The 22784-nt window shown below is 38.0% G+C and overlaps 1 protein-coding gene across 1 annotated transcript in view; it reads right to left on the bottom strand.

Moving 5' to 3' along the window:
- The window catches only part of stk39 (serine threonine kinase 39), a 32569-nt gene extending 9883 nt beyond the window's left edge, over window positions 1-22686 (bottom strand). The window contains exons 1-14 of the mRNA XM_085434047.1: window positions 22395-22686; window positions 20785-20897; window positions 20417-20525; window positions 18985-19123; window positions 18617-18672; window positions 17484-17593; window positions 14698-14799; window positions 14240-14373; window positions 14049-14097; window positions 12804-12869; window positions 8547-8669; window positions 7784-7813; window positions 7312-7368; window positions 6470-6531 (exon numbers count right to left, since the gene is read on the bottom strand). Of these exons, the coding sequence (XP_085290173.1) occupies window positions 6470-6531; window positions 7312-7368; window positions 7784-7813; window positions 8547-8669; window positions 12804-12869; window positions 14049-14097; window positions 14240-14373; window positions 14698-14799; window positions 17484-17593; window positions 18617-18672; window positions 18985-19123; window positions 20417-20525; window positions 20785-20897; window positions 22395-22500 (1256 nt within the window). The 5' untranslated portion in view covers window positions 22501-22686. The remainder of the gene's footprint in view (window positions 1-6469; window positions 6532-7311; window positions 7369-7783; window positions 7814-8546; window positions 8670-12803; window positions 12870-14048; window positions 14098-14239; window positions 14374-14697; window positions 14800-17483; window positions 17594-18616; window positions 18673-18984; window positions 19124-20416; window positions 20526-20784; window positions 20898-22394) is intronic.
- Window positions 22687-22784: the final 98 nt, after the last annotated feature.

The following is a 22784-nucleotide window of genomic DNA, read 5'->3' as shown; positions in this document are numbered from 1 at the left end:
AAATGTAAATACATATATTATATTAGAGAATACAGTTCTAAAATACAACTATAATTTTGAGGAAGTATAGCCTCAACTGTAGACTGTAGTAAAATGTAAACAAACATCCAGCTAGTTTGACTGCATTGATAAAATGTGCCTTTCAGCCTCTTGCAGCATCAGCTTGCATTCATTTGCATCCCATGCATTAGAAATCTGTCTTTAAAATGCATTTGTGACATGGGAGCGGCTCTCTTCTGATAAAGGCACGGCCTGACAGCACTACCTCTCAAAACAACTGCATGTAGGGGAAGATTAATATGGTATGTAGTCTGGTTTAATAACTCAGCCAGCTAGTCCACAACCCCGATTTTAGATTAGATCAGAGCCATAAGTCAACACACACACACAAACAGGTCAAGACATATCCATAATGAGTTTGTTTGTGGCAAGAGCATAAGAAATGGGGAGAGTCAGGATTTACTAGCACTTAACTGTGAGTCAGATTAACTTTTTTAAAAACATTTTGCTGTTGAAAAAGAAAAAAAATTCTGGTGGAGCAGATGGATGTAAGCATCTCTTTTCCCAGGGTGGAAGCTGAGAGTGTACATTGCCAAGGCTGATGAGGGAACGTGTATTTCAGATGATTATAAACATGCCCAAAAAAATCGGACTTAAATCTGCTTCCTCTGTAGAAAGCCCGCGGAGAGTGTTTAGAAAATGTTCTGTCTACTGACTCCACCTGGATCATTCGGGATTATCCCTGTATAGCAGACTGAGGATGGAGATACCCCTCTGAAGATTCACACAGTAAAGTTTGCATTTCATCAACAACACTTTTATGTGACAACACTGTGAGCTAAGTTACACACGTGACTGTAAAAAAACAAAAAGAACAAGTGAGAGTACCCATTTCTTCCCAAAAAAAACCAACATACCTGAGGTACAATCATAACATGCACGGACTGCTTATCCACTAATAAGTAGATCATATTGTTTTAATGAACATTTTATTTTACATAATGGAGACAGGCAGAGAAATCTCCGGTGCAATCCATTAAAAATGTCTTCAGGTTTCACCAGTGCACTGCAGCATTGTCGGCTGTCACTGAGGTTTCTGATAATGAAGCCAGCTGGAATTTTTAGATAAGAAAATGCAAATGTAACGCACGCCATGAAGCCATGGCCAACAAACAAAAGTCCCACTATGCTGAAAGTAAATCATTTTTACAGAACAGATAAACTAAATTTTGTAGGAAACTGACTCTTTGAGGAAAGATTGCATATTAATAGAAGAAGAAAGAGGACAAACGAGGAAGTAGTTCAGTTAAATTCATTGAAATGATTATCTGAATTTGTAAATTGTCCTTTAAAAATCATCTAATCTTTTAATATTTATTAAGCTACAACAGGGGTGTCAAACATCAAGCCCACTGTATGGCTTTGGAAAAAAAACTAATTTTTCTTCCAAATTTATGGACTAAAAAAAACTGTATTTTCGACAGTAAACGTCGCCAAAGACACCACAGTAAGTAATAGATTAAACAAAATAAAAACTAAATATACTTTTATTGTTAGTATTCCATTAAAATAACAGAAAAAAATATTATTTTGGTTTTTTTTTTTTTTTTACAAATCACTATAAAGGTTTTAGCTGTTGTTTGAGCTACAGTTCAAACTGTATTTTTTAATTTTTAAATTACACAACAAGCTGCCAGTACTTCCTTGAAATAATAATTCTTAATGTGTAAGCCTGTCCACGCTCAGAGTAGGGTAACAGCAATACCCTGTAAGCCTTTTAACTGCTAAGGTGTAAAAACTGAGACATAAGGCAATTAACAATTAAGAGGTTTCTCAATAGTTTTACTGGTCCAACCAACTTGAGATCAAATTGAGGCACACTGCAAAACGAATTTGATACCTCTGAACTACAGTAAGCTAGTCTTTATGTCAGCACACGCCAGCTGAATAGTTCAACTTATTGTATTTTCCAAAAAAAAAAACCCACAAATTACAATTGTGGAGAATATGGCTTCTAATAGTTAAAGACTTTTCAATGAAAACGAGTGAACGCTTTAGAAACACTGATTCACAGAACTGCGGTTCCATATGTAACAAACCCAACAAACCAATTTTCTTGACTAAACAAGATGTGGCTAACTTGTGAAATTGGTAACCAGATTTATCTATCATTAGTAAATTATGATTTCATAATGTGTGTTAGATTAGTCAAGTTGAAGCTATGACCCCTAAAATACACAGAGTATGCCTTTAATGTTCCAGCTCTGACACTGTTTTGTTCCATCCTTGGCTCTATTTCAAACCAGGAGCATTTATGTTGAACATTGACTGGTTTCTCTATGCTATTTCCTTGTCTTAGCTCCAATCCAATGCATTTGTGTCCATATTTGCCTGTATGTATAGTTATGCAGACCATCATCTACATATTGTAGGTGTTAGCTATAACCAGGGGCAATGTCACAAATAACGGCTCTGCAGGCTACTCTTGTTTGTGCTGTTGTTGGTCCTTTAGCTATTCATGGAAAAAAAAAAAAAACAAAGTTCTTGCAAAGAGCTGAAGCAAAACTAGTGTTAGAAACAATTCTAGTTTCCATTACAGACGCTTTCTGTGCTCTTCATGCTGAAGTTATTAGGTCAATGGTGCACTGCCTTGCACATGAAACATTTGTTTAAGTTAAATTAATCTCAAAAGGGTTACAAATCTGCATGCAATCCATGAGCTATTCAGTGCATTTAGAAAAAAATATCAGAACACAGAAACACAAAGGATGCTCAGGTGTCCCAGTTTTCCACTTGCAATTAAATATAGCTTCATGTATCTTTTTGTGAATTTGTGATTCTATGTCAAGTTATCAGCATTAGAAGCGACACGTGCACTTGATGATATGCGACTGTCAGGTGATACGTGCATATTTAACCATCTGTAAGTGAAATATCACAAATATTTTTAGATACTTGTAGAAGAGTGAAAATGATCAGATTTGAGAAACTGAATTTAAGAGGCTTTGTGTAAATTATGATTATTTATTTAATTTTTGATGTATTTTTAAAAATATATCTACATGTCTTCTATTTACTGTGTACATGTGTGGACTGAAGCATGCATTTGTAAGTACTCAAAATTATCCACAGACACTTGTACACATTTGTAAATCTTAGTTTATGCTTGTGGATCTTATCATACACATTTGTGAACCTATTGAGACAAATTTGACTCCACGGGTTTGAGACACAAACACAGCCTTGCAACTGTGCCAAATCACATATACAAATCTATGAGCTGCAGCGACCCTTTGGGAAAGGAAAGATATTTTTTTTGCAGTTCTCCTATTCCCGGTGAACTCAACTGTTGTAGCCCAATTTCCAACAAATCAACATTCGACCTGTGCACACTGTCATCCACATCAAGCTACGTGCTGTTGGTTTTTTGAAGGACTGAAAACAAGTTCATTTGCATAGGCTGCATAAACCTTTATGCAGGAAAACACCTTCACAAATGGACATAAATGCAGTACCATAAATCCTGCATCTGTTTCACCCTGACAAACACAGGGCACTTGCAGTAAAAATAATGTTTCCTGCGTTGACAAGTACAGAGAAATGCTGCAGTAAAGCAGGAACTAATAAAATCCTGCTCTACTGCCTAATAAAATCAATTTTGAGGAATGAAAGGATTTCTTTCATGTCAAAAAAGGGTTAAAATGTGTAATTTTGATTAAAAGATGTTTTTATTGGCTGGTGATGGCAGGAGAAAGACTTTAATTAACTATAAATAGTAGTCAGTCTATCAAGGAAATTTTTCTTTATACCAAATTGCAAAGTTTCTTATGACAAACTCTTCAGGAAATTAATTGTGAACTTGGCTATTAACAGCTCGTTTTGTTATTAATGAGTCTGTCATTTATAAGTAAAAAGAAAAGTAAAAATGTGAATCCAGAGTAACCGCTTCATATTTTGTCTCAACAACATCTAAAACACAAAAACATATAATTAACCAGAACTGGTGAGAAATCATGGCCTTATTAATGTGCCAGCGACTTCCACTACTAGCAGCTTGCCTGTGCAGATGGTGAGGTGGATAAATCTTCCAAATGTTAGCGAGACAGAAAGGTTTATTTGCTTCACAAACAACTGTCAAGAAGCTCGCAAGCAATAAACCCATATCTCCAGGCTTAGTCTGACAGAAGCACACACACTACATTTATGTTTCTCTGAAATTTAATATCAAGATGATATTTCAGAAGCTAAGGTGACATTTGTCAACTTCTAGCTACCTTTTATAAACAAGAGTCTTAAGAAAACACAAGGAAATGTCACCTCTTGGCTAAATCAATTTGCATCTGTTCTATTTTGGCTTTTTAAGCTCCAGTGACATTGCACCAAAAGTGTTTCCCCTTTAAACTGCTGACATTGCTATTCTCAGGAGTTCTCAATGACACTGCAAAAAAAGAAAAAAGAAAACCCAGAAAGAGTGAACCAATCACAGCGCTTCTGTTCCTACACCTCTGCTACTGAGGGGATCCTATTACCATGAACTCATGCTAATTAGCTGAGAAGGGAGACCAATTAATTGTTTATTTTTGTCTTTGCAATGCAATTACTTTGATGTATTCACCATCTGAAAACCTTTAAACTTCTCCTAATTGATGAGGGTTTTTTTATGTAGCTTCTCAAAGACTTCGTAAAATAATGCACAAGTAACAACATTCAATATGATTTAGGCTCCCAAAATGACAAAAAGAACAAAGATGAAATTGTCTAATTACTCATTATAGACAACAATTTTTAAAAGATGCATTTGCTACACAGTGGCAGCTCATAAATGACATTAACGTCAGGTCAAGAACCTTTATTCATAATTAGTTTTACTGATTTTTAGTCAGAGTTGGAACTACTCAATTCATTAGTAAATCTGAGTTGTTCATTGCTAGTGAAACCTCAGTAATAATTCAGTTCAGGTTTTAAATTCAACTTTTAAAAACATAGCAAAAAAACAAACATTAAATATTGTGACAAATTCCAGCTAAAGCCTTTATTTAATCGGCCCTCTTAAATCCACTGCTTCTTATGCAGCCTCTTCCTATTTGCGAAAGCCAGAAATATATCTTTCTGCCCCCACAACTCAGGAGCACAGCCAAAGAAAATCCCAAAATATGCAGTCTTTCATCCTATAAAGCCCCACTGATTCACTTTAAAACATACCAGCCAAAAGCTTCTTAACAATGAAAAAGTCAAATAACTCCTAAAGAAACATTTTCTCAGCCAGCACCAAATTGCTTGCAATTGAAATCAGAAAATGCATGTTCAGTAGGACATTAAATATCTAGAAATGACAAATTCTGGTATTCCACTGTTACATCTGCTGTCTGAAACATCAGAAATGATCAAAACACAGCATTTTAAACCTTAAATGTAGATAAAGACACAGAAATATTATAATATATGAGTAACTGAAAGAAGAGGGAGCTTTTCAGTACCTTTTTCTGACAAATGATATCAAACATGTGGATTTACATTTTAGGTATCACATCTATATCTCTACTACACAAATTCACCTAAAAAGACAATGATACCAAGCGCAGTGAATGCTCTTCTCTGTGGACACAATGTCATTTGCTGGCTGAGGAAAAATGGCGTACTACTAAAAACACATGTAACTTCCTTAAAGTTGATTTAAAGCTAAATTCATGTATAAAGCTGTGAAATGGAAGAGCAGAAAAAGCCAAAACCATCAAATCTCTGCACGTTTTCACCACCAGGTTAGAATAGTCAATTTTCACCAATGAACAGGTAGCCGTCACCTGTTGCATGCAAGATATTGTTTTCTTGGTAAGCACAGAATAAAATTGACACCTGGGGAGAGACCTTCAGGTGTCTATTCAAGCAAGAGCGTGCTCAGCACCGGGCTCATCGGGGAGCTAGAGGGAGACTTTCAGCTGTCCAAAAATGCATATTGGTCCGTCCGATTCAGCATCCATTCTCTCTACTTCTTTTCTCTGTTTGTTTCATTCTGAGTAATACAGACCAAGATATAAACAATGCATTTCCGTACACCACACAGGTAATTGAACTCCCACCTGCTGCCAAAATTATGTGACCAAATCGCAAGCCTGCCCTAAGTCACGGGAATATTTCCATAAACAGCAATGTCTTGAATAATGCAGCAAAAAGAGTGAGGTGCTATAAGCGCAGGGAGGAAGGAGGAAAGCAGATTGTGGAGCACCGCGAGAGGCAATGATGTGTAACACCCCTCCCTCTGACTACAGCGGTAAGACAACATGAGATAAAGGGATCAGCGATGATGCCAAATCCCTTCTGTGGCAGCCAAAGATCATTAGGTCTATTAGAAGCCTGCATTGTTTAAACTCAGAGATAACAAACTTGCACATTTCTTTGCTTTTACTGCTTTTAGAAAAATAGATCTCACTGACGATTTTTTCATGTGTGTATGTGTGTCTCTCAGTCTCACCTTAGCCGTAGTACCATGTTCACAGCACCTTGAATGAAGGGTGTATTCTCATACGGTTCAACCTGCATGAGAAAATATCTGGTGATGAAGCAGATTAAACATCAGACTGGCAAAAGCATTCACTGTGAAAAAGAGGAGTGAGAGTCACATAAAGCATGCACGAGAGAGCATGAAATTCTGCAAACTTCAAGATGAACATAAACAAGAAATGTGTGCACACACTATGTGATTTCTTTTTTTTTTTTTTACTGGAAAATGTCTTAAATTCATTGCAGCAGCAGGGAAAGTCTTAAGGGAGAAGAAAAGGAACAAGACATGAAGGTTTACTGTGTAAGGGTCTATCACTGTCATCAAAACCGTATTACGAATGGGCTTTTTATATGGCAAGGATGAGATATTATGGAAAGGAAATGACTGCTAAGAAGCTGTCAGAGTTAATACCTGACTGGGACACAAGACTACACCTCAAACTGCTTTGGCTCATTTTCAGACTGACAAAAGCCAAAGAAAATGGGATACAATGGCAGTGAGTTTTCAGATGAGATACACCCAGTCACTGAGCTAGCACTGTCAGGCAGACAACCATTTACTCTGAGTTATTACTGCTGAGAGCATCCCTCCAGGAGACCGACCGTCTCCATGTACGCAAGCACACACACACACACACACACACACACACACACACACACACACACACACACACAAATATACGCCCACTGACACGTCCACAGACAGACACGCTCTAAGTGTGCACGCGCAGAAATGAACACAAACACACACAATCACAGTGGAATCAAGGTCATTGAATCATGCCAAATTGGTGCTGCTGCCGAATCCCTCACCTGGGGATGCTGAATAGACAAGCCTTCAATAGGGACATTGTTGGCATCCTCCTCATTCTAGGAGGAACAAAATGTGAGGCATAATTGTGCAAATGCTATTACATCCTTGGTAAATATCAAATCAGAGCTCATCGTATAAAGACAACAGAGGAAAGTCAATTCAAACCAATCAATGAGGAGCATTTTGTTCTCTTCATGGGACAGGTTAAATCAAATTCGTGGCATTTTTTAATGAAACTGCATAAAAATGCGAGCAGAGAAATAAACATTAATTAAGTGAGTTCATGATTCTTACACAAGCAGCAGCTCAAGTAGGACAGTCAAGTGAATTTAAAAATAAAAATACCCCTTTGGCAACTTATCGAATTGTAAAGCAGCAGAAGGATATGGCCGGTTTGTCTATGACTCTTTTTAGATATTCTAAGATATTTTGCAAGTTCAAATTGGTGTAGGAGAGGAATATCTAACTTACATCTTTGGCGTCATCTTTGACCCTTCGTGACTGGAGGGGGGAAAAAAAACATTTTCATATATTTACTGTCAGACACACGGTAATAATCATCTTATATGTTCTGTTTTAGTTTGTCAAAGAGCAAAAAATTTATATAAGCCATACACTGCTCACAGACTGTATGTGTATATATCAATCCATCCACATATGCCTACACCTTTCTTTTTACACTGAAAAGCAGCCCGAAGTTTGCAAAAAACAAACCAAAGCACATCCGTGTTGAAAAGAAGAATATATATATATATATATATACCTTAAAAACAACCCTTTTCGTAAATCATTACTGCCGGTAGAGTATTATTTATTGCATCATACATTAAAGCTGGGAGTCTTTATCAAAGGGCTCTTTGATCATAGTTGTCTAGTTCCTCCTGCCTCAAATCCTTACAGCTATCTTCCAGCTCATTACAGCGACCTCATGACAGGCTCTCTCAGAGATAAGCCATCTGCTATCCAAAAAAACTAACCAATCAGGAAGGGGCGGAATGCACAGTGTCTAAGACAGAAGGGAAAGTTGCATAATGGTTTGATCTGCGGGTTGGACATGACATGCAACACCGTAATAACTCATATTCGGAATTTATGTGCAGAAGTTATAGTTCTGTTACAGTTTCAGACTGAAACGAGAAAATATCTTGGCTCTTTTGATGATGATTTTTACTGATGATGATCATAAAAGAGTAAACACATTGATTAATGCCTCCCTCTGTGGAGTCTCACCTACCCTGCCCTGATTTACCGCTGCTCTGCCTTCCTCGCTGCGCTCGTCCATTTCGTCGTCACTCCACTCCCAGTCTCCATTCTCTGTTTTGTGCAAGTGGCCACTGGAGCCGGGGACTCTCCTGACCTGCAGCATTACGACATCCAGCACACGATGTTAATTAAATTATTTGTGCTCCTTTGACTTCATGTGTCTGTACATTGTGCTTTACCCATGAGTCCATTAGCTTTTACAGACCTTTAAATAAGAGCACTGACCTCAGTGATTTACATAACGTGGCTGCGCATTTGGGACATGAAAGGTGAACGTACAAAGCCACATTCAAGTCATTTAGTCTGTTAAGTATGTTTGGTACTGCAGTGGCAAAGGTACTGCTTGGTTCTGAAAAGATCTTTATTATGTAACCAAAAAAGGAGTTTAAAGTTTAGAAGTTTTTCTTGTTAGGACAAACGTCACAAAATCAAACATCCTTTTTTCCTGTGATTTAGATATTAGAAAAGATACTAGTCAAAAAAAAGAAATACAACTGCTGCGAAAAAGTTTTCAATCTTTGCATTACATCGTCATTTTGAAACCCAAACATATGCTGCCCGATTGGTTTTAGTCAACTGCATGATTTTTAAATTGTTTATGGAAGACAAATCAACTTGCACACAGCAGAATTGCTTCAGTTTACAGCATTTTCAAGCCAGTGGTCTTAAAGCACACAAAACAGTGTATGTGCAACATTGTTATCAGCGTCTTCATGCCACGACTGACTGAATCTGACCGAGTCTGGGCTATTGGCAAGTTGGATACTGGCATGTGTGTCTGAGCTGCTGCACACTTCCACGGTGTCCACGAGAGCATTGTCTCTGATGCGACTGTTCTTGGCAGAACTGAACAGAGGTACCAAAATGCGGTCCTCCAACTTGTACTTGTGCCATTCTTGCAGCAGCACCCCACCCTGCAGTTGTTTCAGCAAGACAGTGCCTACCCCCCACACTGCCAGAGTAGCTCGAGCTTTTCTGGATCAGGAGCACATCCAGCTACTTCCTTGGCCAGCATTTATTCCTGATATGTCTCCTACTAAAAATGCCTGGAACTTGCTGGGTGGGCATGTTCATCAGAGGCAGCCACAATCAATGACCACTGCACAGCTGCAGTATGCACTCATCCAGGACTGGAGAGCAATTCTTCAACAACAGAGCCAGACACTTGTACAGACCATGTGCAGACAAGTGAATGCTTCCATCACGCCCAGAGGAGGCCCAAAAACTCATACTAAATGTCTTGTTTATGCATATGGTAATGTAGTTCAAACATAATCTTGCATTTCTTTTTTTGACTAGTATATAACATCTATAGTCACAAATAAACTCATGTTTCCAAATAGATGCAAAACCCATTTAGTTAACTGAGATAAAAAATAAAAACAAACTTAAACAATTTAGTGTACTTACAAAACTAAATTAAAATTTACAGAAAATATCTTTATTTTTAGTCTTACATTTGTCAACATAAACACAAGGAAGCACTGTTGCATATGTTTCTGGAGACCGGCTTGTCATGACTGTGAGTCAGCAGCCTTCATACACGTGCTGTATTATACCATCTGATAAATGTGACTAAAAACTAAATATATATATTGACTAAACCTACACTGAACTAGAAAGAAAGAACTTTTCACCAGTTGCTTATACCATTTCAGTAGGTATAATTAGGCATAGCACAATAAATACAAGAGAAAAAATAAATGACTTAACTATGGTAGTTATAGTAGTTATAGTTAAGTAGTTATACAACTGAAAATGTATCAAGTATAACAAGACAAAAACAGTAAGTATGGCAAATCAAAGCCTAAATACATAAAGCCTATAATTTGTTGCATTTCTACAGTTAAAGCATGTAAGAGAAGCAACATGCGAGATGAGACACAAGGGCACCACAGTGTTACAGAAGGGAGCACACAAAACTGTAAGCCACTGGCAGCAGAGTCATAAAAATTCCCCAGCTCTAGATGGGGTCAAAGTTAAAGAAGCACTACCCTTGTGGTGGTGTCAGGTTTATTTTCCAAACCTGACACAGAACCAAGACTCCCCCAGTTCTGCTCAGGGTCCTTGAGCAAAACAGACACAGATCAATGCACTGGGCAGCCATACATGAAACCCAGCTGACATTCACTCACAGAAAGAAGAATACTGAGAAATGAACCAAAAATGTAGGCTAAAAATAAGATTGAACAGAAACATTGTATGTTCAGAATCTAAAAATGCTGGCGGCCGCTCATAACGGCGTTTTCAGACACTGCGACACACTCTGGTACAAAGCTGTGTTTTGTTTTGTTTTGCTCTTTTAGAAATCAGGCTGCAGAAAGCATTCAAGCAGAAGTCAATCAGTACTGCATCATCATTTGTGCACCAGACCATACATCTGAACTTGATATCAATCCCAATCTTATCACATGTTACTTTTTGTTATGCAACAAATCAATGATTCAAGCACACATTAGTTTTATCTGGCCTTTGAACTAATATAAAGCCTGCTAGTTTCTCTTTTAGACACTCAATACTGGGTGTAAGGGTGCCCTCTGCTGTTTTTTGGACCCACAAACACCTTCATTTTAAATGGCTGGCTATGATCCTGTATAACATTTCTATTTAAAATAAAGCAAAATCCCTCGCAAATGCCTGTTTGTATGTTCTGTAAGAGTCAGTTTCTCCTATTTCTCATTTCCGCAAGTCATTTCTGAATCCTAGTTCCATTTGTTAGATAAAGGAGTAATGTTCTAGCTCCATTATCATCTTAAATTACTTTGCTGGTGACAGAATCTGCCATCTCCCTTTCATTCACTGGAGCAGGTTAATGGAGAAGCCAGGTTTCTTTTAAGAGTCAAAGAGTAGCTGTGTGGCTTTAGGTCGACTTGTTTCATCAGAGAAGAATCCCACATTTGCTGACAGTAAAATACCACATAGGAGAAAAACATTAGAAAAAGAGCAACTGGTTACTAAGGCGTGAAGAGAAGGGAAAAATACAGATCAAAGAGAGGTGCACTGAGAACACGATCTAGACGATTTGAGAGTCTTGAGATAAGATCTAACAAAACCAGGGCCACAAGGTCGCAACATCCTGCAATGACAGTGTTTCTATAATACTGCTTGTGTCTGCAAGCTTTGGGTAATGTTGCTGAGTTTATAATGTAGATGACTCTGCAGGTCAAATCGGGACAAAGCAACAAGGACACTGGCTCTGCAGCCCACACATTTCCCAAAGCAAAGCTATCAAGTGTATCAGACACTACCTGTAAACCCTGCATGCTGTCTGTTTTGTACTTTTAAGAGGAATACACATGTAAAAAATGCATTCATTGCACTACACAGTTGTTGTGCATCACCACTTTGTGATTAAAAGGCTCCACAGAATCCATTTTATACTCTCTGAAAGTGATACCATTTCACACTGGCACAAATATTGCTGTGCAAGTTCAAAGTAATGTGGCTCCAATTGCAAAGCTTGCATAATTTGTGTATCAGTGACCATAAATACAGCCTAAATTAGAAGGTGATGGCTGTAATAAACTTAACTGTCAAACTCTGATATACTGCAGCACTTGTTTATATCCATTTAGCATTCTTTGTTATGACTTCCACATACCACCCACCATAGTCATCTCCCTTTCTATTGATGCCAAGCTATGTTTGTGCGTAAATACGACGTCATACACAGAAATGACCATGTTATCTACGATGTCCTTCCTTTACCATGTCAGTGAATTTCCACCTCTACGCTCACTTGCACTCTGCCTTCTGGCAATTGGCCCGTGTTCCCACTTCTGTCCTGGCCATCCAGGCGTAATGTTATGTGGAGTCAATATCAGCTGTGTCCAAAAGCTGCACTTCCTCTCAGTAAACTGTGACCAGTGGGAAACAGAGCAAGCGAACTGAGCAATAATCTGCTCCTTTCTGTTACCTAACCACAACAATTAATTTCACCCTGTTTGTCTCCGGCGTGACACATGCAAAGAGCTTCACATGAAACCACTGACACACAGCTGTACCGTCTGACTGTTACGTGGCAGTTGCCCATATTTTTACATAATCTACACAACAGGGTGTAAAGTGTTTGAGGTGCTGAAGAAAGTCGCAGAGCATCGCATGTGTTGACTGGAAATGCAGCACTCTGCTGGAGACAGACACTTCAGTCAGTTCCTCCTTGCTGCCATAATTCGCTCATGTTGAGTCAATAGCTGAGTTATTTATTAGAATGTTTACCCAAACATACCTTCTTCGCTCTCTGAGAAATCTTTGGTGCATGACTCAAAAGCTTCTCCACCAGATATTCTTTGTTCTGTGAAAAAAATGGTCAAAATATAACTAAGTTAGACGGATGGAAATCCAAAGGCTGGACGACACGTGAGAAGTACAGTATTGAGCAAAAGTCTTGACACACCTTTTATTTCTTTATATTTTGCAAGGAAAATGAGAAATAAGTGCTGTGATTTATTGAAACATTTGCAAACATGCAAGAAAATACTGTATATAAGGCAAAAACAGAAGGACATTGCTGAAGGACATTTAAAGCTTTTCCTTGGATCCATGACTGACAAGGTTTCATTGTGTGTTTTTCTATTCAGTTATGCTTTTACTGCTTTGGCAGTGTGTTTGGGACTATTGTCGTTCTGAAAAAAAAGCTTTTGTCAAACGGACACTTTCCAGATGGCAAGGCATGGTGGATACAAATCTTACGATACTTTCCTACATATACAGTTCAACCATTTTCGATAAGATCCTCAACACCACTGGCTGAACGCACGATAAGAGCCTCCACTGTGTTTAAGTGTTAAGTGGCTTAACAAAAGAAAATCATCTGAAAATCATCTGAAAATGGTCAGGTAAAAAACTGGACCAAAGATTAGTGAAAAAACCCGCCATGTCTAAAGAAAGAAAGAACTTCAGAGAGCTGGAGAACTATCGCTCAAGTTTAAAACGTATTCGAAGGTCTGGCTCTGTGAAAGCAAAACATAAAAAATGGAGGGGTGGCTAGAGACTTTTGCACAGTACTATAAATTGATTTATTAAGTCCCTGGTATAAATTGGTTACTGGCTATGCAGAAACAGCAAGATGAGGCTGCAGTACTTTTCACAAAATTAAAATGACCTTAAAAAGACTATTTCTCTAACTGCTAATCTACTTGGAAAAAAAGGATTTTGTAATCTTATAACTTTGTTATAAAGATTTTGGCTATTCACCATTTAACTACTTAACTAATCACTATTATAGTAAAAAAAATTCAGGAATACACAGTGCTTATTATAAGAGAACAACATTTAAATAATACTACTATTTCTCATATATATTAAATAATAGTAGCTAGGTTATGTTTTATGTCATTGCTGATTCATCCAAGTAAGTATAAACATCAAAAACGCATAAAAAAGCATTCACTGCGTGTATATCTGACTCGTCGCTGGCATAAATCCAAACGGACAGCAATAATAACAAAAGATAGTGAGATGAGACAAATACCTTGGCCTTTTGGAAGAATTTGCACTTCAAAAGCTCTGCGGCTGTAGGCCTAGAGATACAACAAACAAAGAAAAAAGAAAGCATCATTACAGTTACTGAATGTTAGTCACGATTGGGTCATTTCACTGACCAATAATTGCATCAGCTCTCTCCATTGATATATTTGCCTGATACATAAACATGTTGCTAACCTTTTGACAGGATCCTTCTGAAGGCACATAGATATTAGCTTTCTAAATGATTTGCCATATTTTTTTAAAGTTTCCTTGTCCTCAACACCTGTCTCTAGAGAGGGTGGATCATTCTGAAGGGTAAGCATTAAAACCTGAAAAGACAACAGAAGTGGTCATAACTGCCAACACATTTCACCACCAGTACAAAATCTGTAGATGAGGAAAAGAAACTAAGAGCAGGAAACTGTGGGAAATGTTGTGGAACATAAAGATGAGTATCTCTTAGATGAAACGCTCTTAGACGAAATGATGAATTTTACGCTGCCACATAAAATTCATCATTACTAAGAAAACCTCAAAGACGTTTATTTAGGAGAAGGTTTATCAAGGTTTATGGCCAGTTTCCTTTTCTTTTTTCTTTGCCAGCACCAGTATATGTTACAAGACTGATTAAATAACACTGAATGAACACATACTTTCATGGGAGGGTAGCGGTGATAGGGGGCAGAGCCTGTTGCCAATTCAATCGCTGTAATTCCAAAACTCCATATATCTGCTTTAAAATCATAGCCCCGAACCTGCAGACACAGAATTACAGTACCGTATAATACCAAAGTAATGCTTAAGGCTTCATGTTAAGGCAATGCTGCTATTGGTTGTCATGTCAAAAATAACAGCATTCCATTACAAAAAGGGCTAGCATTAAGCAGAGACAAGATCAGGCAAATACATTTTACATAATAATAATAATAATAATAATAACTTTTTTGTATAGCAGTTTTTATGTGTTTTAACAGTCTGGATGAAGACACACATTTATATTTAAGTGTAAATATCCCAACATACAGTACAAAAAACAACACATTCACACTAAGGTTCTTACATTTGTCTATATAGCTAAAAATCATGGGAGGATGATTATGGAAAAGCTGACTTATTATAAAGAGTGTTCTTATGTGCTTACACCTGTCCTTATAGCTCACTGGGTTAAGCAGGTGACCCATATGGCAATAGACCAGCGGTCCCCAACCTTTTTTGTGCTATGGACCGGTTCAATGCCCGACAATATTTTCACAGACCGGCCATTAAGGTCTCGGATAAATACAACAACAAAAAAAAATGATACAACCAAGACATATACTGTGGTATTTTGTAAATAATCGACACGCATTCAAAGTGTAATTGTGTAACTTTATTAGCAGCGTCCTCTTGAAACACGTCCTCCTGCCCCTTAATGCTCTCTGATCGTTATGGCAACGCGTAAATATTGCTTTCAAAATAAGACACACAAGTACAACACGAGAAAAGACCACTGCAATAGACTATTGCAGAAGGCTAGGTCTGAATCTGTCCTAGGCCATTTACTGCTCATCTTCCCTCACCTTCCAGTCTAATATCATAATCATAATAAAGGCTAAAAAAAAGGTTTTCAGTAGAAGTTGAAAAAAAACCCCACTTAATCAGCTGACCTGCAAGGCTGTTTCAAAGTGTATGTGTTCCAACCTTAAAAGCTGGATTTAAAATAACAGTTAATAGGCCTTAATAAAAAAACAAGGTCTCAGCAGATCTGTGATATGTGCACGACCCTGACCATACTCTGCCTCTCACCCTATTACAGCTAGAATAGGCTCCAGCCCCCCAGCAACCCTGAATTGGATAACCAGAAGAAGATGGATGAATGATCAGTGAAGGGAAGCAAGCACAGGGTTGATGTGCAAGTGCTTGTTAGCAGCCTAGCTGCTGCTTTTATGTTTGTGGAGTGTTGAAGGGAGGAAACAAAGGCAGACTGAATGAATCAAAAGTGAGCAGTCTGATGAAAAGATCTAAAAGCAAAATACAAGAACCAAATAAAAAGCCCAGAAAGCAACGCAACACAACCCAAAAGAGTACATGAAAATACTGTACTATGAGGACTTTCTCAGCGGCTTAATGGACTGACATCTATACTAACTCTGGAGAAAATAACTTATGTATTAAGAAACAAACTGGATATGTTTTGGGCCATATGGACAAAATTCTAGAACATTACCGGGCCGCGTTTGTTACCGGCCGCAAGAGTTGAGGCTCGGGTGTAAAATTTATGGTTTTCAGGGTTTATAAGTCTGTTCCCCTGGGTCTTTTCCCGTGTTGTACTTGTGTGTCTTATTTTGAAAGAAATATTTACGCACTGCCATAACGATCAGAGAGCATTAAGGGGCAGGAGGATGTGTTTCAAGAAGACGCTGCTAATAAAGTTACACAATTACACTGTGAATTCGTGTCAATTATTTACAAAATACCACAGTTTTTGTCTTGGTTGTATCATTTTTTTTGTTGTATTAATCCAAGACCTTAATGGCCGGTCTGTGAAAATATTGTCAGTCATTAAACCGGTCCGTAGCACAAAAAAGGTTGGGGACCGCTGGTCTATTGCCATATGGGTCACCTGCTTAACCCAGTGAGCTATGAGGACAGGTGTAAGCACACAAGAACACTCTTTATAATAAGTCAGCTTTTCCATAATCATCCTCCCATGATTTTTAGCTATATTGACAAATGTAATTTGTGCTAATTTGATATGTCTGTCTGACCCCCCCATTATGATTTTCTTTATTTTTGTTTCAATCATTATGTCTTTTGTCATTATTTTATCTCTTATTCTCTTATTTTATCACAGCGTATTATGTAAAACTTGTTATAACCAATAAATAAATATGTAAAACAAAAAGAAAACAATTGTCTATTGATGCACATGGGGTGTTTAGGGAAGTGAACAACAACTGGAGCAAACTAGACACAGATGTAGACAATCAAGGCAATGAAACTGGGGAGGAAGTAAAACAAGACAAAACGTAAGGGACAACTAAAAAAGTAAAACAGGAACTGAAGCATAACACCAGCTAAAACAAAGAAATCCTGATACATGAAAGAACTAACATAGGGCAACACAGACTTGAAGATATAAAGGAAGGCACAGAACACAACAACATTGAGGGAAGATAACAACCAACCCAAACTAACAAAGCTAAGTTTAAAGAAAATCCACTCTGGGACAAAACATCAAGAGCTCAAAAATAACAGAAAATATTGCACAAGGTAAAGGGATGAAAAATATGGAATCAAACCCTAAACCTATAATCAAAAACCAAGGATAGTGAAACCAAACAGAAAACAGTTAATAAAAGACTAGAATACAAAAACCCAAAACAGACCAGTTGCATTTTTTTCCAGTACATAACATAAAAGTTTTCATCAGCTCTTGCCTCGACAGAAACAGACTCACCTGTTCCATCACCTCTGGTGCCATCCAGCATGGTGTGCCAACAAAGGTCTTTCGAACTTTGTTTCTAGTCATGTCACCCCCTGTAGCTAGAAATGCACTCACTCCAAAATCTGTAAAAACAAAAGAAAAGCATCAGAACAACAGAGAAGATTTTAGAACAACAACACATGGTAATTGGCTCATTTAAAAATCTGGGTCAAAACCCTGTGTGACTGCTGCAGGGTAAAGAGTAAATATTGAACATCAAATACATCAGAATTGTTCATTTTCGTTTTAGCTTGTTTACTGCGTCACAGTATGAAAAGCTGATCTCCTCTGGAATGAGTGCTGCATGCATGCCTATGTAATGAGCTGGTCAAAGTGGGTAGATTCAAAATTTGTGCGCATACTGTGATTTCGGTCTCTGAGTGCCTTGGAAAGTGCCTACAAATAAAATGTTATTATCATTATTATTATTATTATTATTATTGACAAATCTGCAGTGACTGTATGGTGATATTATGTCAGCATTATTTTTGAATCTATTCCAGAATTTAGGTGCTACTGAGTGGAAAAGTACATCCAACCCAGTACTAGCAAGGTGAATCCAATTAATAACAATTAATAACATAATAACATGGCTAGTGAGTGTAAGCTTTGCAACAAGTCTGTTTAAGAACAAGAACAACAGGCAACATAGTGTGAATCCAGTATCAGCCAAAATAATGCATTCACATCAGGACCCTGAAACTAATTAACTCAACGAGTTACACTTGTGCTTATCCTAAGGTGCTTATTTGGTAACCTGCAGATATTTTGTTTTTATTTTATTACAGAGTCAACTGCTTTTTCTAATTCCTGTAATTGTTTTTATTAAAGGCTATAATCAGTCACTTCAATTAAATATAACAGACAGCATTAAAAAGCTGACAGCTTCAATGGAGTAACTGATTAAGCTGACACACAATAATTAGGAAAGAATTATGATTCTCGAATTAAAAAAAGAAAACGTAAACATACATTATTGCTCTCTGTTAATTATTACAACCTATGAAATCAATTCCACCATCTTACCACAAATACAGTGCATGCATTTAGTGTGAAAATAACCAAAAAAAGAGGTTTAAGAGAGTGTTACACAGTATTCAACAAACCTGCAATCTGAACAGATCCGTCTTCCCCCAGTAGTATGTTCCCAGCTTTCACATCCCTGAGGTCAACAAAACATTAATGCAGTCAAACAACAAAGTCATGTGGAGCAGCATTGATTCTTCCACTCCTGTTAACGTGTCGCCCTAACCATCACCATATAGAACTATGCCCATGGGGGTCGTAGAGGGTTAAGTCTGACTCACGTTGACCTTGATAACCAGAAAGTGTACAGATCACGGCTGAGCTACAATCCAATGAATGAACGTATTTGTGTTCATTTTCAACATTACCACTTGGTTTTTTAGATAGCGGATCATATTTTCAATCAAACAATGTTGATTAAACAGAGGAAAAAGATATAAACCAATACCTGTGAATTTGTCCGTTTCTGTGTAGATAGTCCAGACCCTCCAGAACTTCGTTTAAAATAGTGGCAATGATAGGCTCTTCTAAAGCTCGATTTTTATCATCTTCTTTGCTTATGTGCTTAATTATATCGAGCATAGATCCTAAAAAGATGCCAGCCAAGAAAAGAAAACATGGTTAATTTTTAGAAAATAATGGGAAACAAAAATCTGTTGAGTGATTAATTTATGTTACATTTCAGTGTTTGTGTATTTGTATATTTTGGTATTTTTAGATTTGTTTTATTGCAGGGAGCAGCTTATTGTATTGTCTTTACAGCTGAAATTACTTAATTCAGTGATTTAAACCTATGGTTTCCTAGTTAGTTACCACTGTTGGGTGTTACTGCGATCACATTACATTGATTTCAGTTCGTGTGCTGGAAAATGTCAGAGTGGTTTACTGGCTCCTAATAGCACTGCACGGACAGTCTGCTAACACAAAACTAGCCAAGAACCCAGAGCGATGATAAACCTGAGTGTATGCAGAACCCAGCCCAGCAGCCAGAGCCTGACCTTCAACAGGTATTAAAGGCAGTGATGAGCAGTCAGGCTCACTTCCTACCTGTGCACATTTGTAAAGCAGAATCACTGTTACGTTTTCAGCTTTCCGTTGTGTTGTCAGATTTTTGTTCATAATTAAACACTAAAAGAAACCTAGGGATTTGTGTTGGTGTACAGGATTGGATCCTTAGGTTTATATTGTTAAATGGTAATTATATAACATTATGTTTCAGGTAATTTTACAAAGTAATGAGAAAGTACGGTAACGAGTTATTACTTTCTGTGGAGAGTAATTAAGTTACGTGCTGCTTTATTTTTTTGGGAGTAACAACCCCGACACTGGTCTACAATTGTTGTCCCAGAGATTGTGATTGCCTGTCTGTGAAAAGCGCTTAATAAATAAAGTTTACTTACTTACTTAGTTTACTTACAGAGATATATAACGGTTACAAAATTAAATAAAAACGACGAGCAAATGTCGTTAATTTTAGTCTTCATGAGTGTGGTCAAATTTGTATTGTGAGGACAATATCTACAAGTGTTCCAACTATAAAGCAAAACTTAATTAAACCTTACCAATTACAAATGATTATACCTGAACTAATAAAAACTGAACTGAGCAAAAACTACTGGAGTCTAAGCAAAACTAAACTGACCTGATAAAAAAAAATTTTTATTAATTATAATGGATTATTATACTGAAACTGGCTTTATAATAAGTTTTGAAATTTCTCAGATGTAACGCTTTTTGTCAACTAGGCATTAACACAGGTTGATACACTGCTGTTCTTTAATCAGATTAAACACAGACCGGTGTAAGGGCATTTAAGACTTATGTTATCACATGAATGGCATGAATGCATCACTAAGCCACCCGTGTCAGGTGAAGCTTACCCCCACTCAGAAGCTTCATGACTAACCAGAGTTCATCCTTCACAACAAAGGAGGTGTAGTATGTGACAACATTGGGATGGTTGCACTGACTCATGGCTTGAATTTCTTTCTATTGGTAGAAGCAAATGACAGGATATTTCACATACAGGACATCTCATTTATTCAGGGCACTTGCTTTATCTTAATAATCTGCAACGAGCTGCATAAACAACAGGAAAGTTAGAAGATTTCTATGCAAACTGCATTAATAGATAAATGAGAACCATAACAATATGTAGCAGAAGTTAAGTAGTACTACAGGAATCGGGTGTGGTGTAAAAAAAACAAAACACTGGGTTGAGAAAACAGCCCGTATTTATTGTACTCACCAATAGTTCATCCATGCTGGTCTGGCATTTTTCCAGGTTAATTCTCTTTATGGCTACACGCTCCTGTCTGGGGGTACAGAGGGCTGCCTGCACAACAGCTGTGGCCCCGCTGCCTGAGAATTAGAGCCACAATGAAGCTATGACAAAGTAAACAGGAGCCAAGTGGGAATTGCATTACGCACAGCTGGAAGACTAAATTCAGCATCAGTTTGTAGCTTTATGGATTTGTCTGGCTCACAGATTCCCAGCTTTTCTGTTTTAGCAAATAACAGAACTTCTATTTTTTTCTTCTTTTTTTTTTTTATCAATATGATGAGTCGTTTACTCGACTCATTACAAATCAGGCCACGCTGTGTAGTAGCAGAGCTGTTCACACCAAGATGCTGTGACACATGACATATTGCTTACAAACTGTTAGAAGCAGATACACCAGAGAACACATCACAAATTGTGACTGTCTACAAGTTGAGGTGTGTGTGTGTGTGTGGGGGGGGGCGGTCTCACTTACTCATCACTGTCAGCTGCACATAGCGGAGGCGCTACTTCTTATCACTCATGATTTGACTTGTCAGCTCATGTGCACAGTGCATGCAGCTGCCAAAAATATGCATATGGCTTCCCTCTGCTTTTCTTCTATGCATTTAAGGTTAGCAGTATTATGTCTCAGGTGATATAACTCAGCATTAGGTGATTCATGCAATAAAATAAGTTAGGTTTAAGTTTTAAATGTCTTTGTAAAATAAACACTAACTGATATATTAACAATAAGTTAATGCAGATACCTGCTGGTTTTTCTGCAGGATAACAACAACATGGAATATTATAACACCAATGCTTCACACTGCAGCTACATATAAGCTATGCTTACAAACTGAGTCATGTGTCTCAATTAATCAATAACGCATTAGTCCACAACAGAAAAGTTGTGTTAATCATTTGAATCGATAAATGTAAAAAATGTTAAAGTTTTTTTCTCTAATTAATATGAGTATAAACTGGATTTCTTGAATTTTTGGACTTAAGCGATCACGTGTTAACTTTAAACAATCAAAATAATAATTAGAAAACACAGCGGCGGAGTGACTTTTTAGGGCAAGCTTTATTGTTTTAAAAGTAACAATTCCTCTATTGCCATAGTTTTTAATGATCGCCATTACTGCTATTATTAGCTGTATGAATACTAAGTAGCTGTATATTTAGCTCGTCATGTGGACATAATAAGTTATTTGCCACCACAGACGGCACGACGTGGCCTTCACAGATCCGCAGCATCTGTGATTTAAGCAGCTGCTAATAAACTGGACACGTGCCATAAAATCAGCACAGCTGGAGTCAAGCTCGGTGATCGGAGCCCGCCGGAGAGCCACTTATTGAACGTGACAGTTTCACGCGCGTGCAGCGGCCCAGATTTTTTACCCGACTCCGCTTCGTGAGCTGTGAACCGGTAGTCCCTGACTGTGTCTGGTAACATCCGCATTGCAAAGCGTTGCGGGAGGCTGCTGCATATGAAAAAGCCGGTAGGCCCTCGTCGTCATTCACCTCCGATAACCCGCCGCGGGCTGGGTTTCCACGATAGTTACACGGCGTTCAGTACATCCCCGGACACTAACCTATGACTTCCTGCAGCTCGTAGGACTCCCGGGTAATTGGCCAGCTGGTTGTCAGCGGTGGTTGCGGGTGGTGGACAGGAGCTGTACAGTCGCCTTGATCCGCCATGATGAAGATGATGATGCTGCGCTTGTTAGCAGCCTCTCTCTCAGACTGACGGGCAGCGAGAGAGGAAGAGAGAGAGAGAGAGTCAAATTTGACCTCACCTCCTCAGTGTTAGTGTCAGCTGGCAGCTGCAGGAGAGGAAGAGCCGCCTCTACCGCAGAGCGAGCACAACCCGGAAAATAACGGATCGCGTGCGCGCGCGCTCGAGACAGTGACTAGTGATTAAGATGCTTTATTATACACCTAATTTAAAACCTCTGCTAGAAGAATGGTTACATTACATATAT

This window comes from Copadichromis virginalis, linkage group LG16 (genome assembly GCF_057382275.1).
Source record: "Copadichromis virginalis isolate Kocher_CV1m ecotype Utaka linkage group LG16, C_Virginalis_male_GT1.1, whole genome shotgun sequence".
In the NCBI taxonomy this organism is placed as follows: domain Eukaryota; kingdom Metazoa; phylum Chordata; class Actinopteri; order Cichliformes; family Cichlidae; genus Copadichromis; species Copadichromis virginalis.
This window is presented reverse-complemented; position numbering and strand designations above follow the sequence as displayed.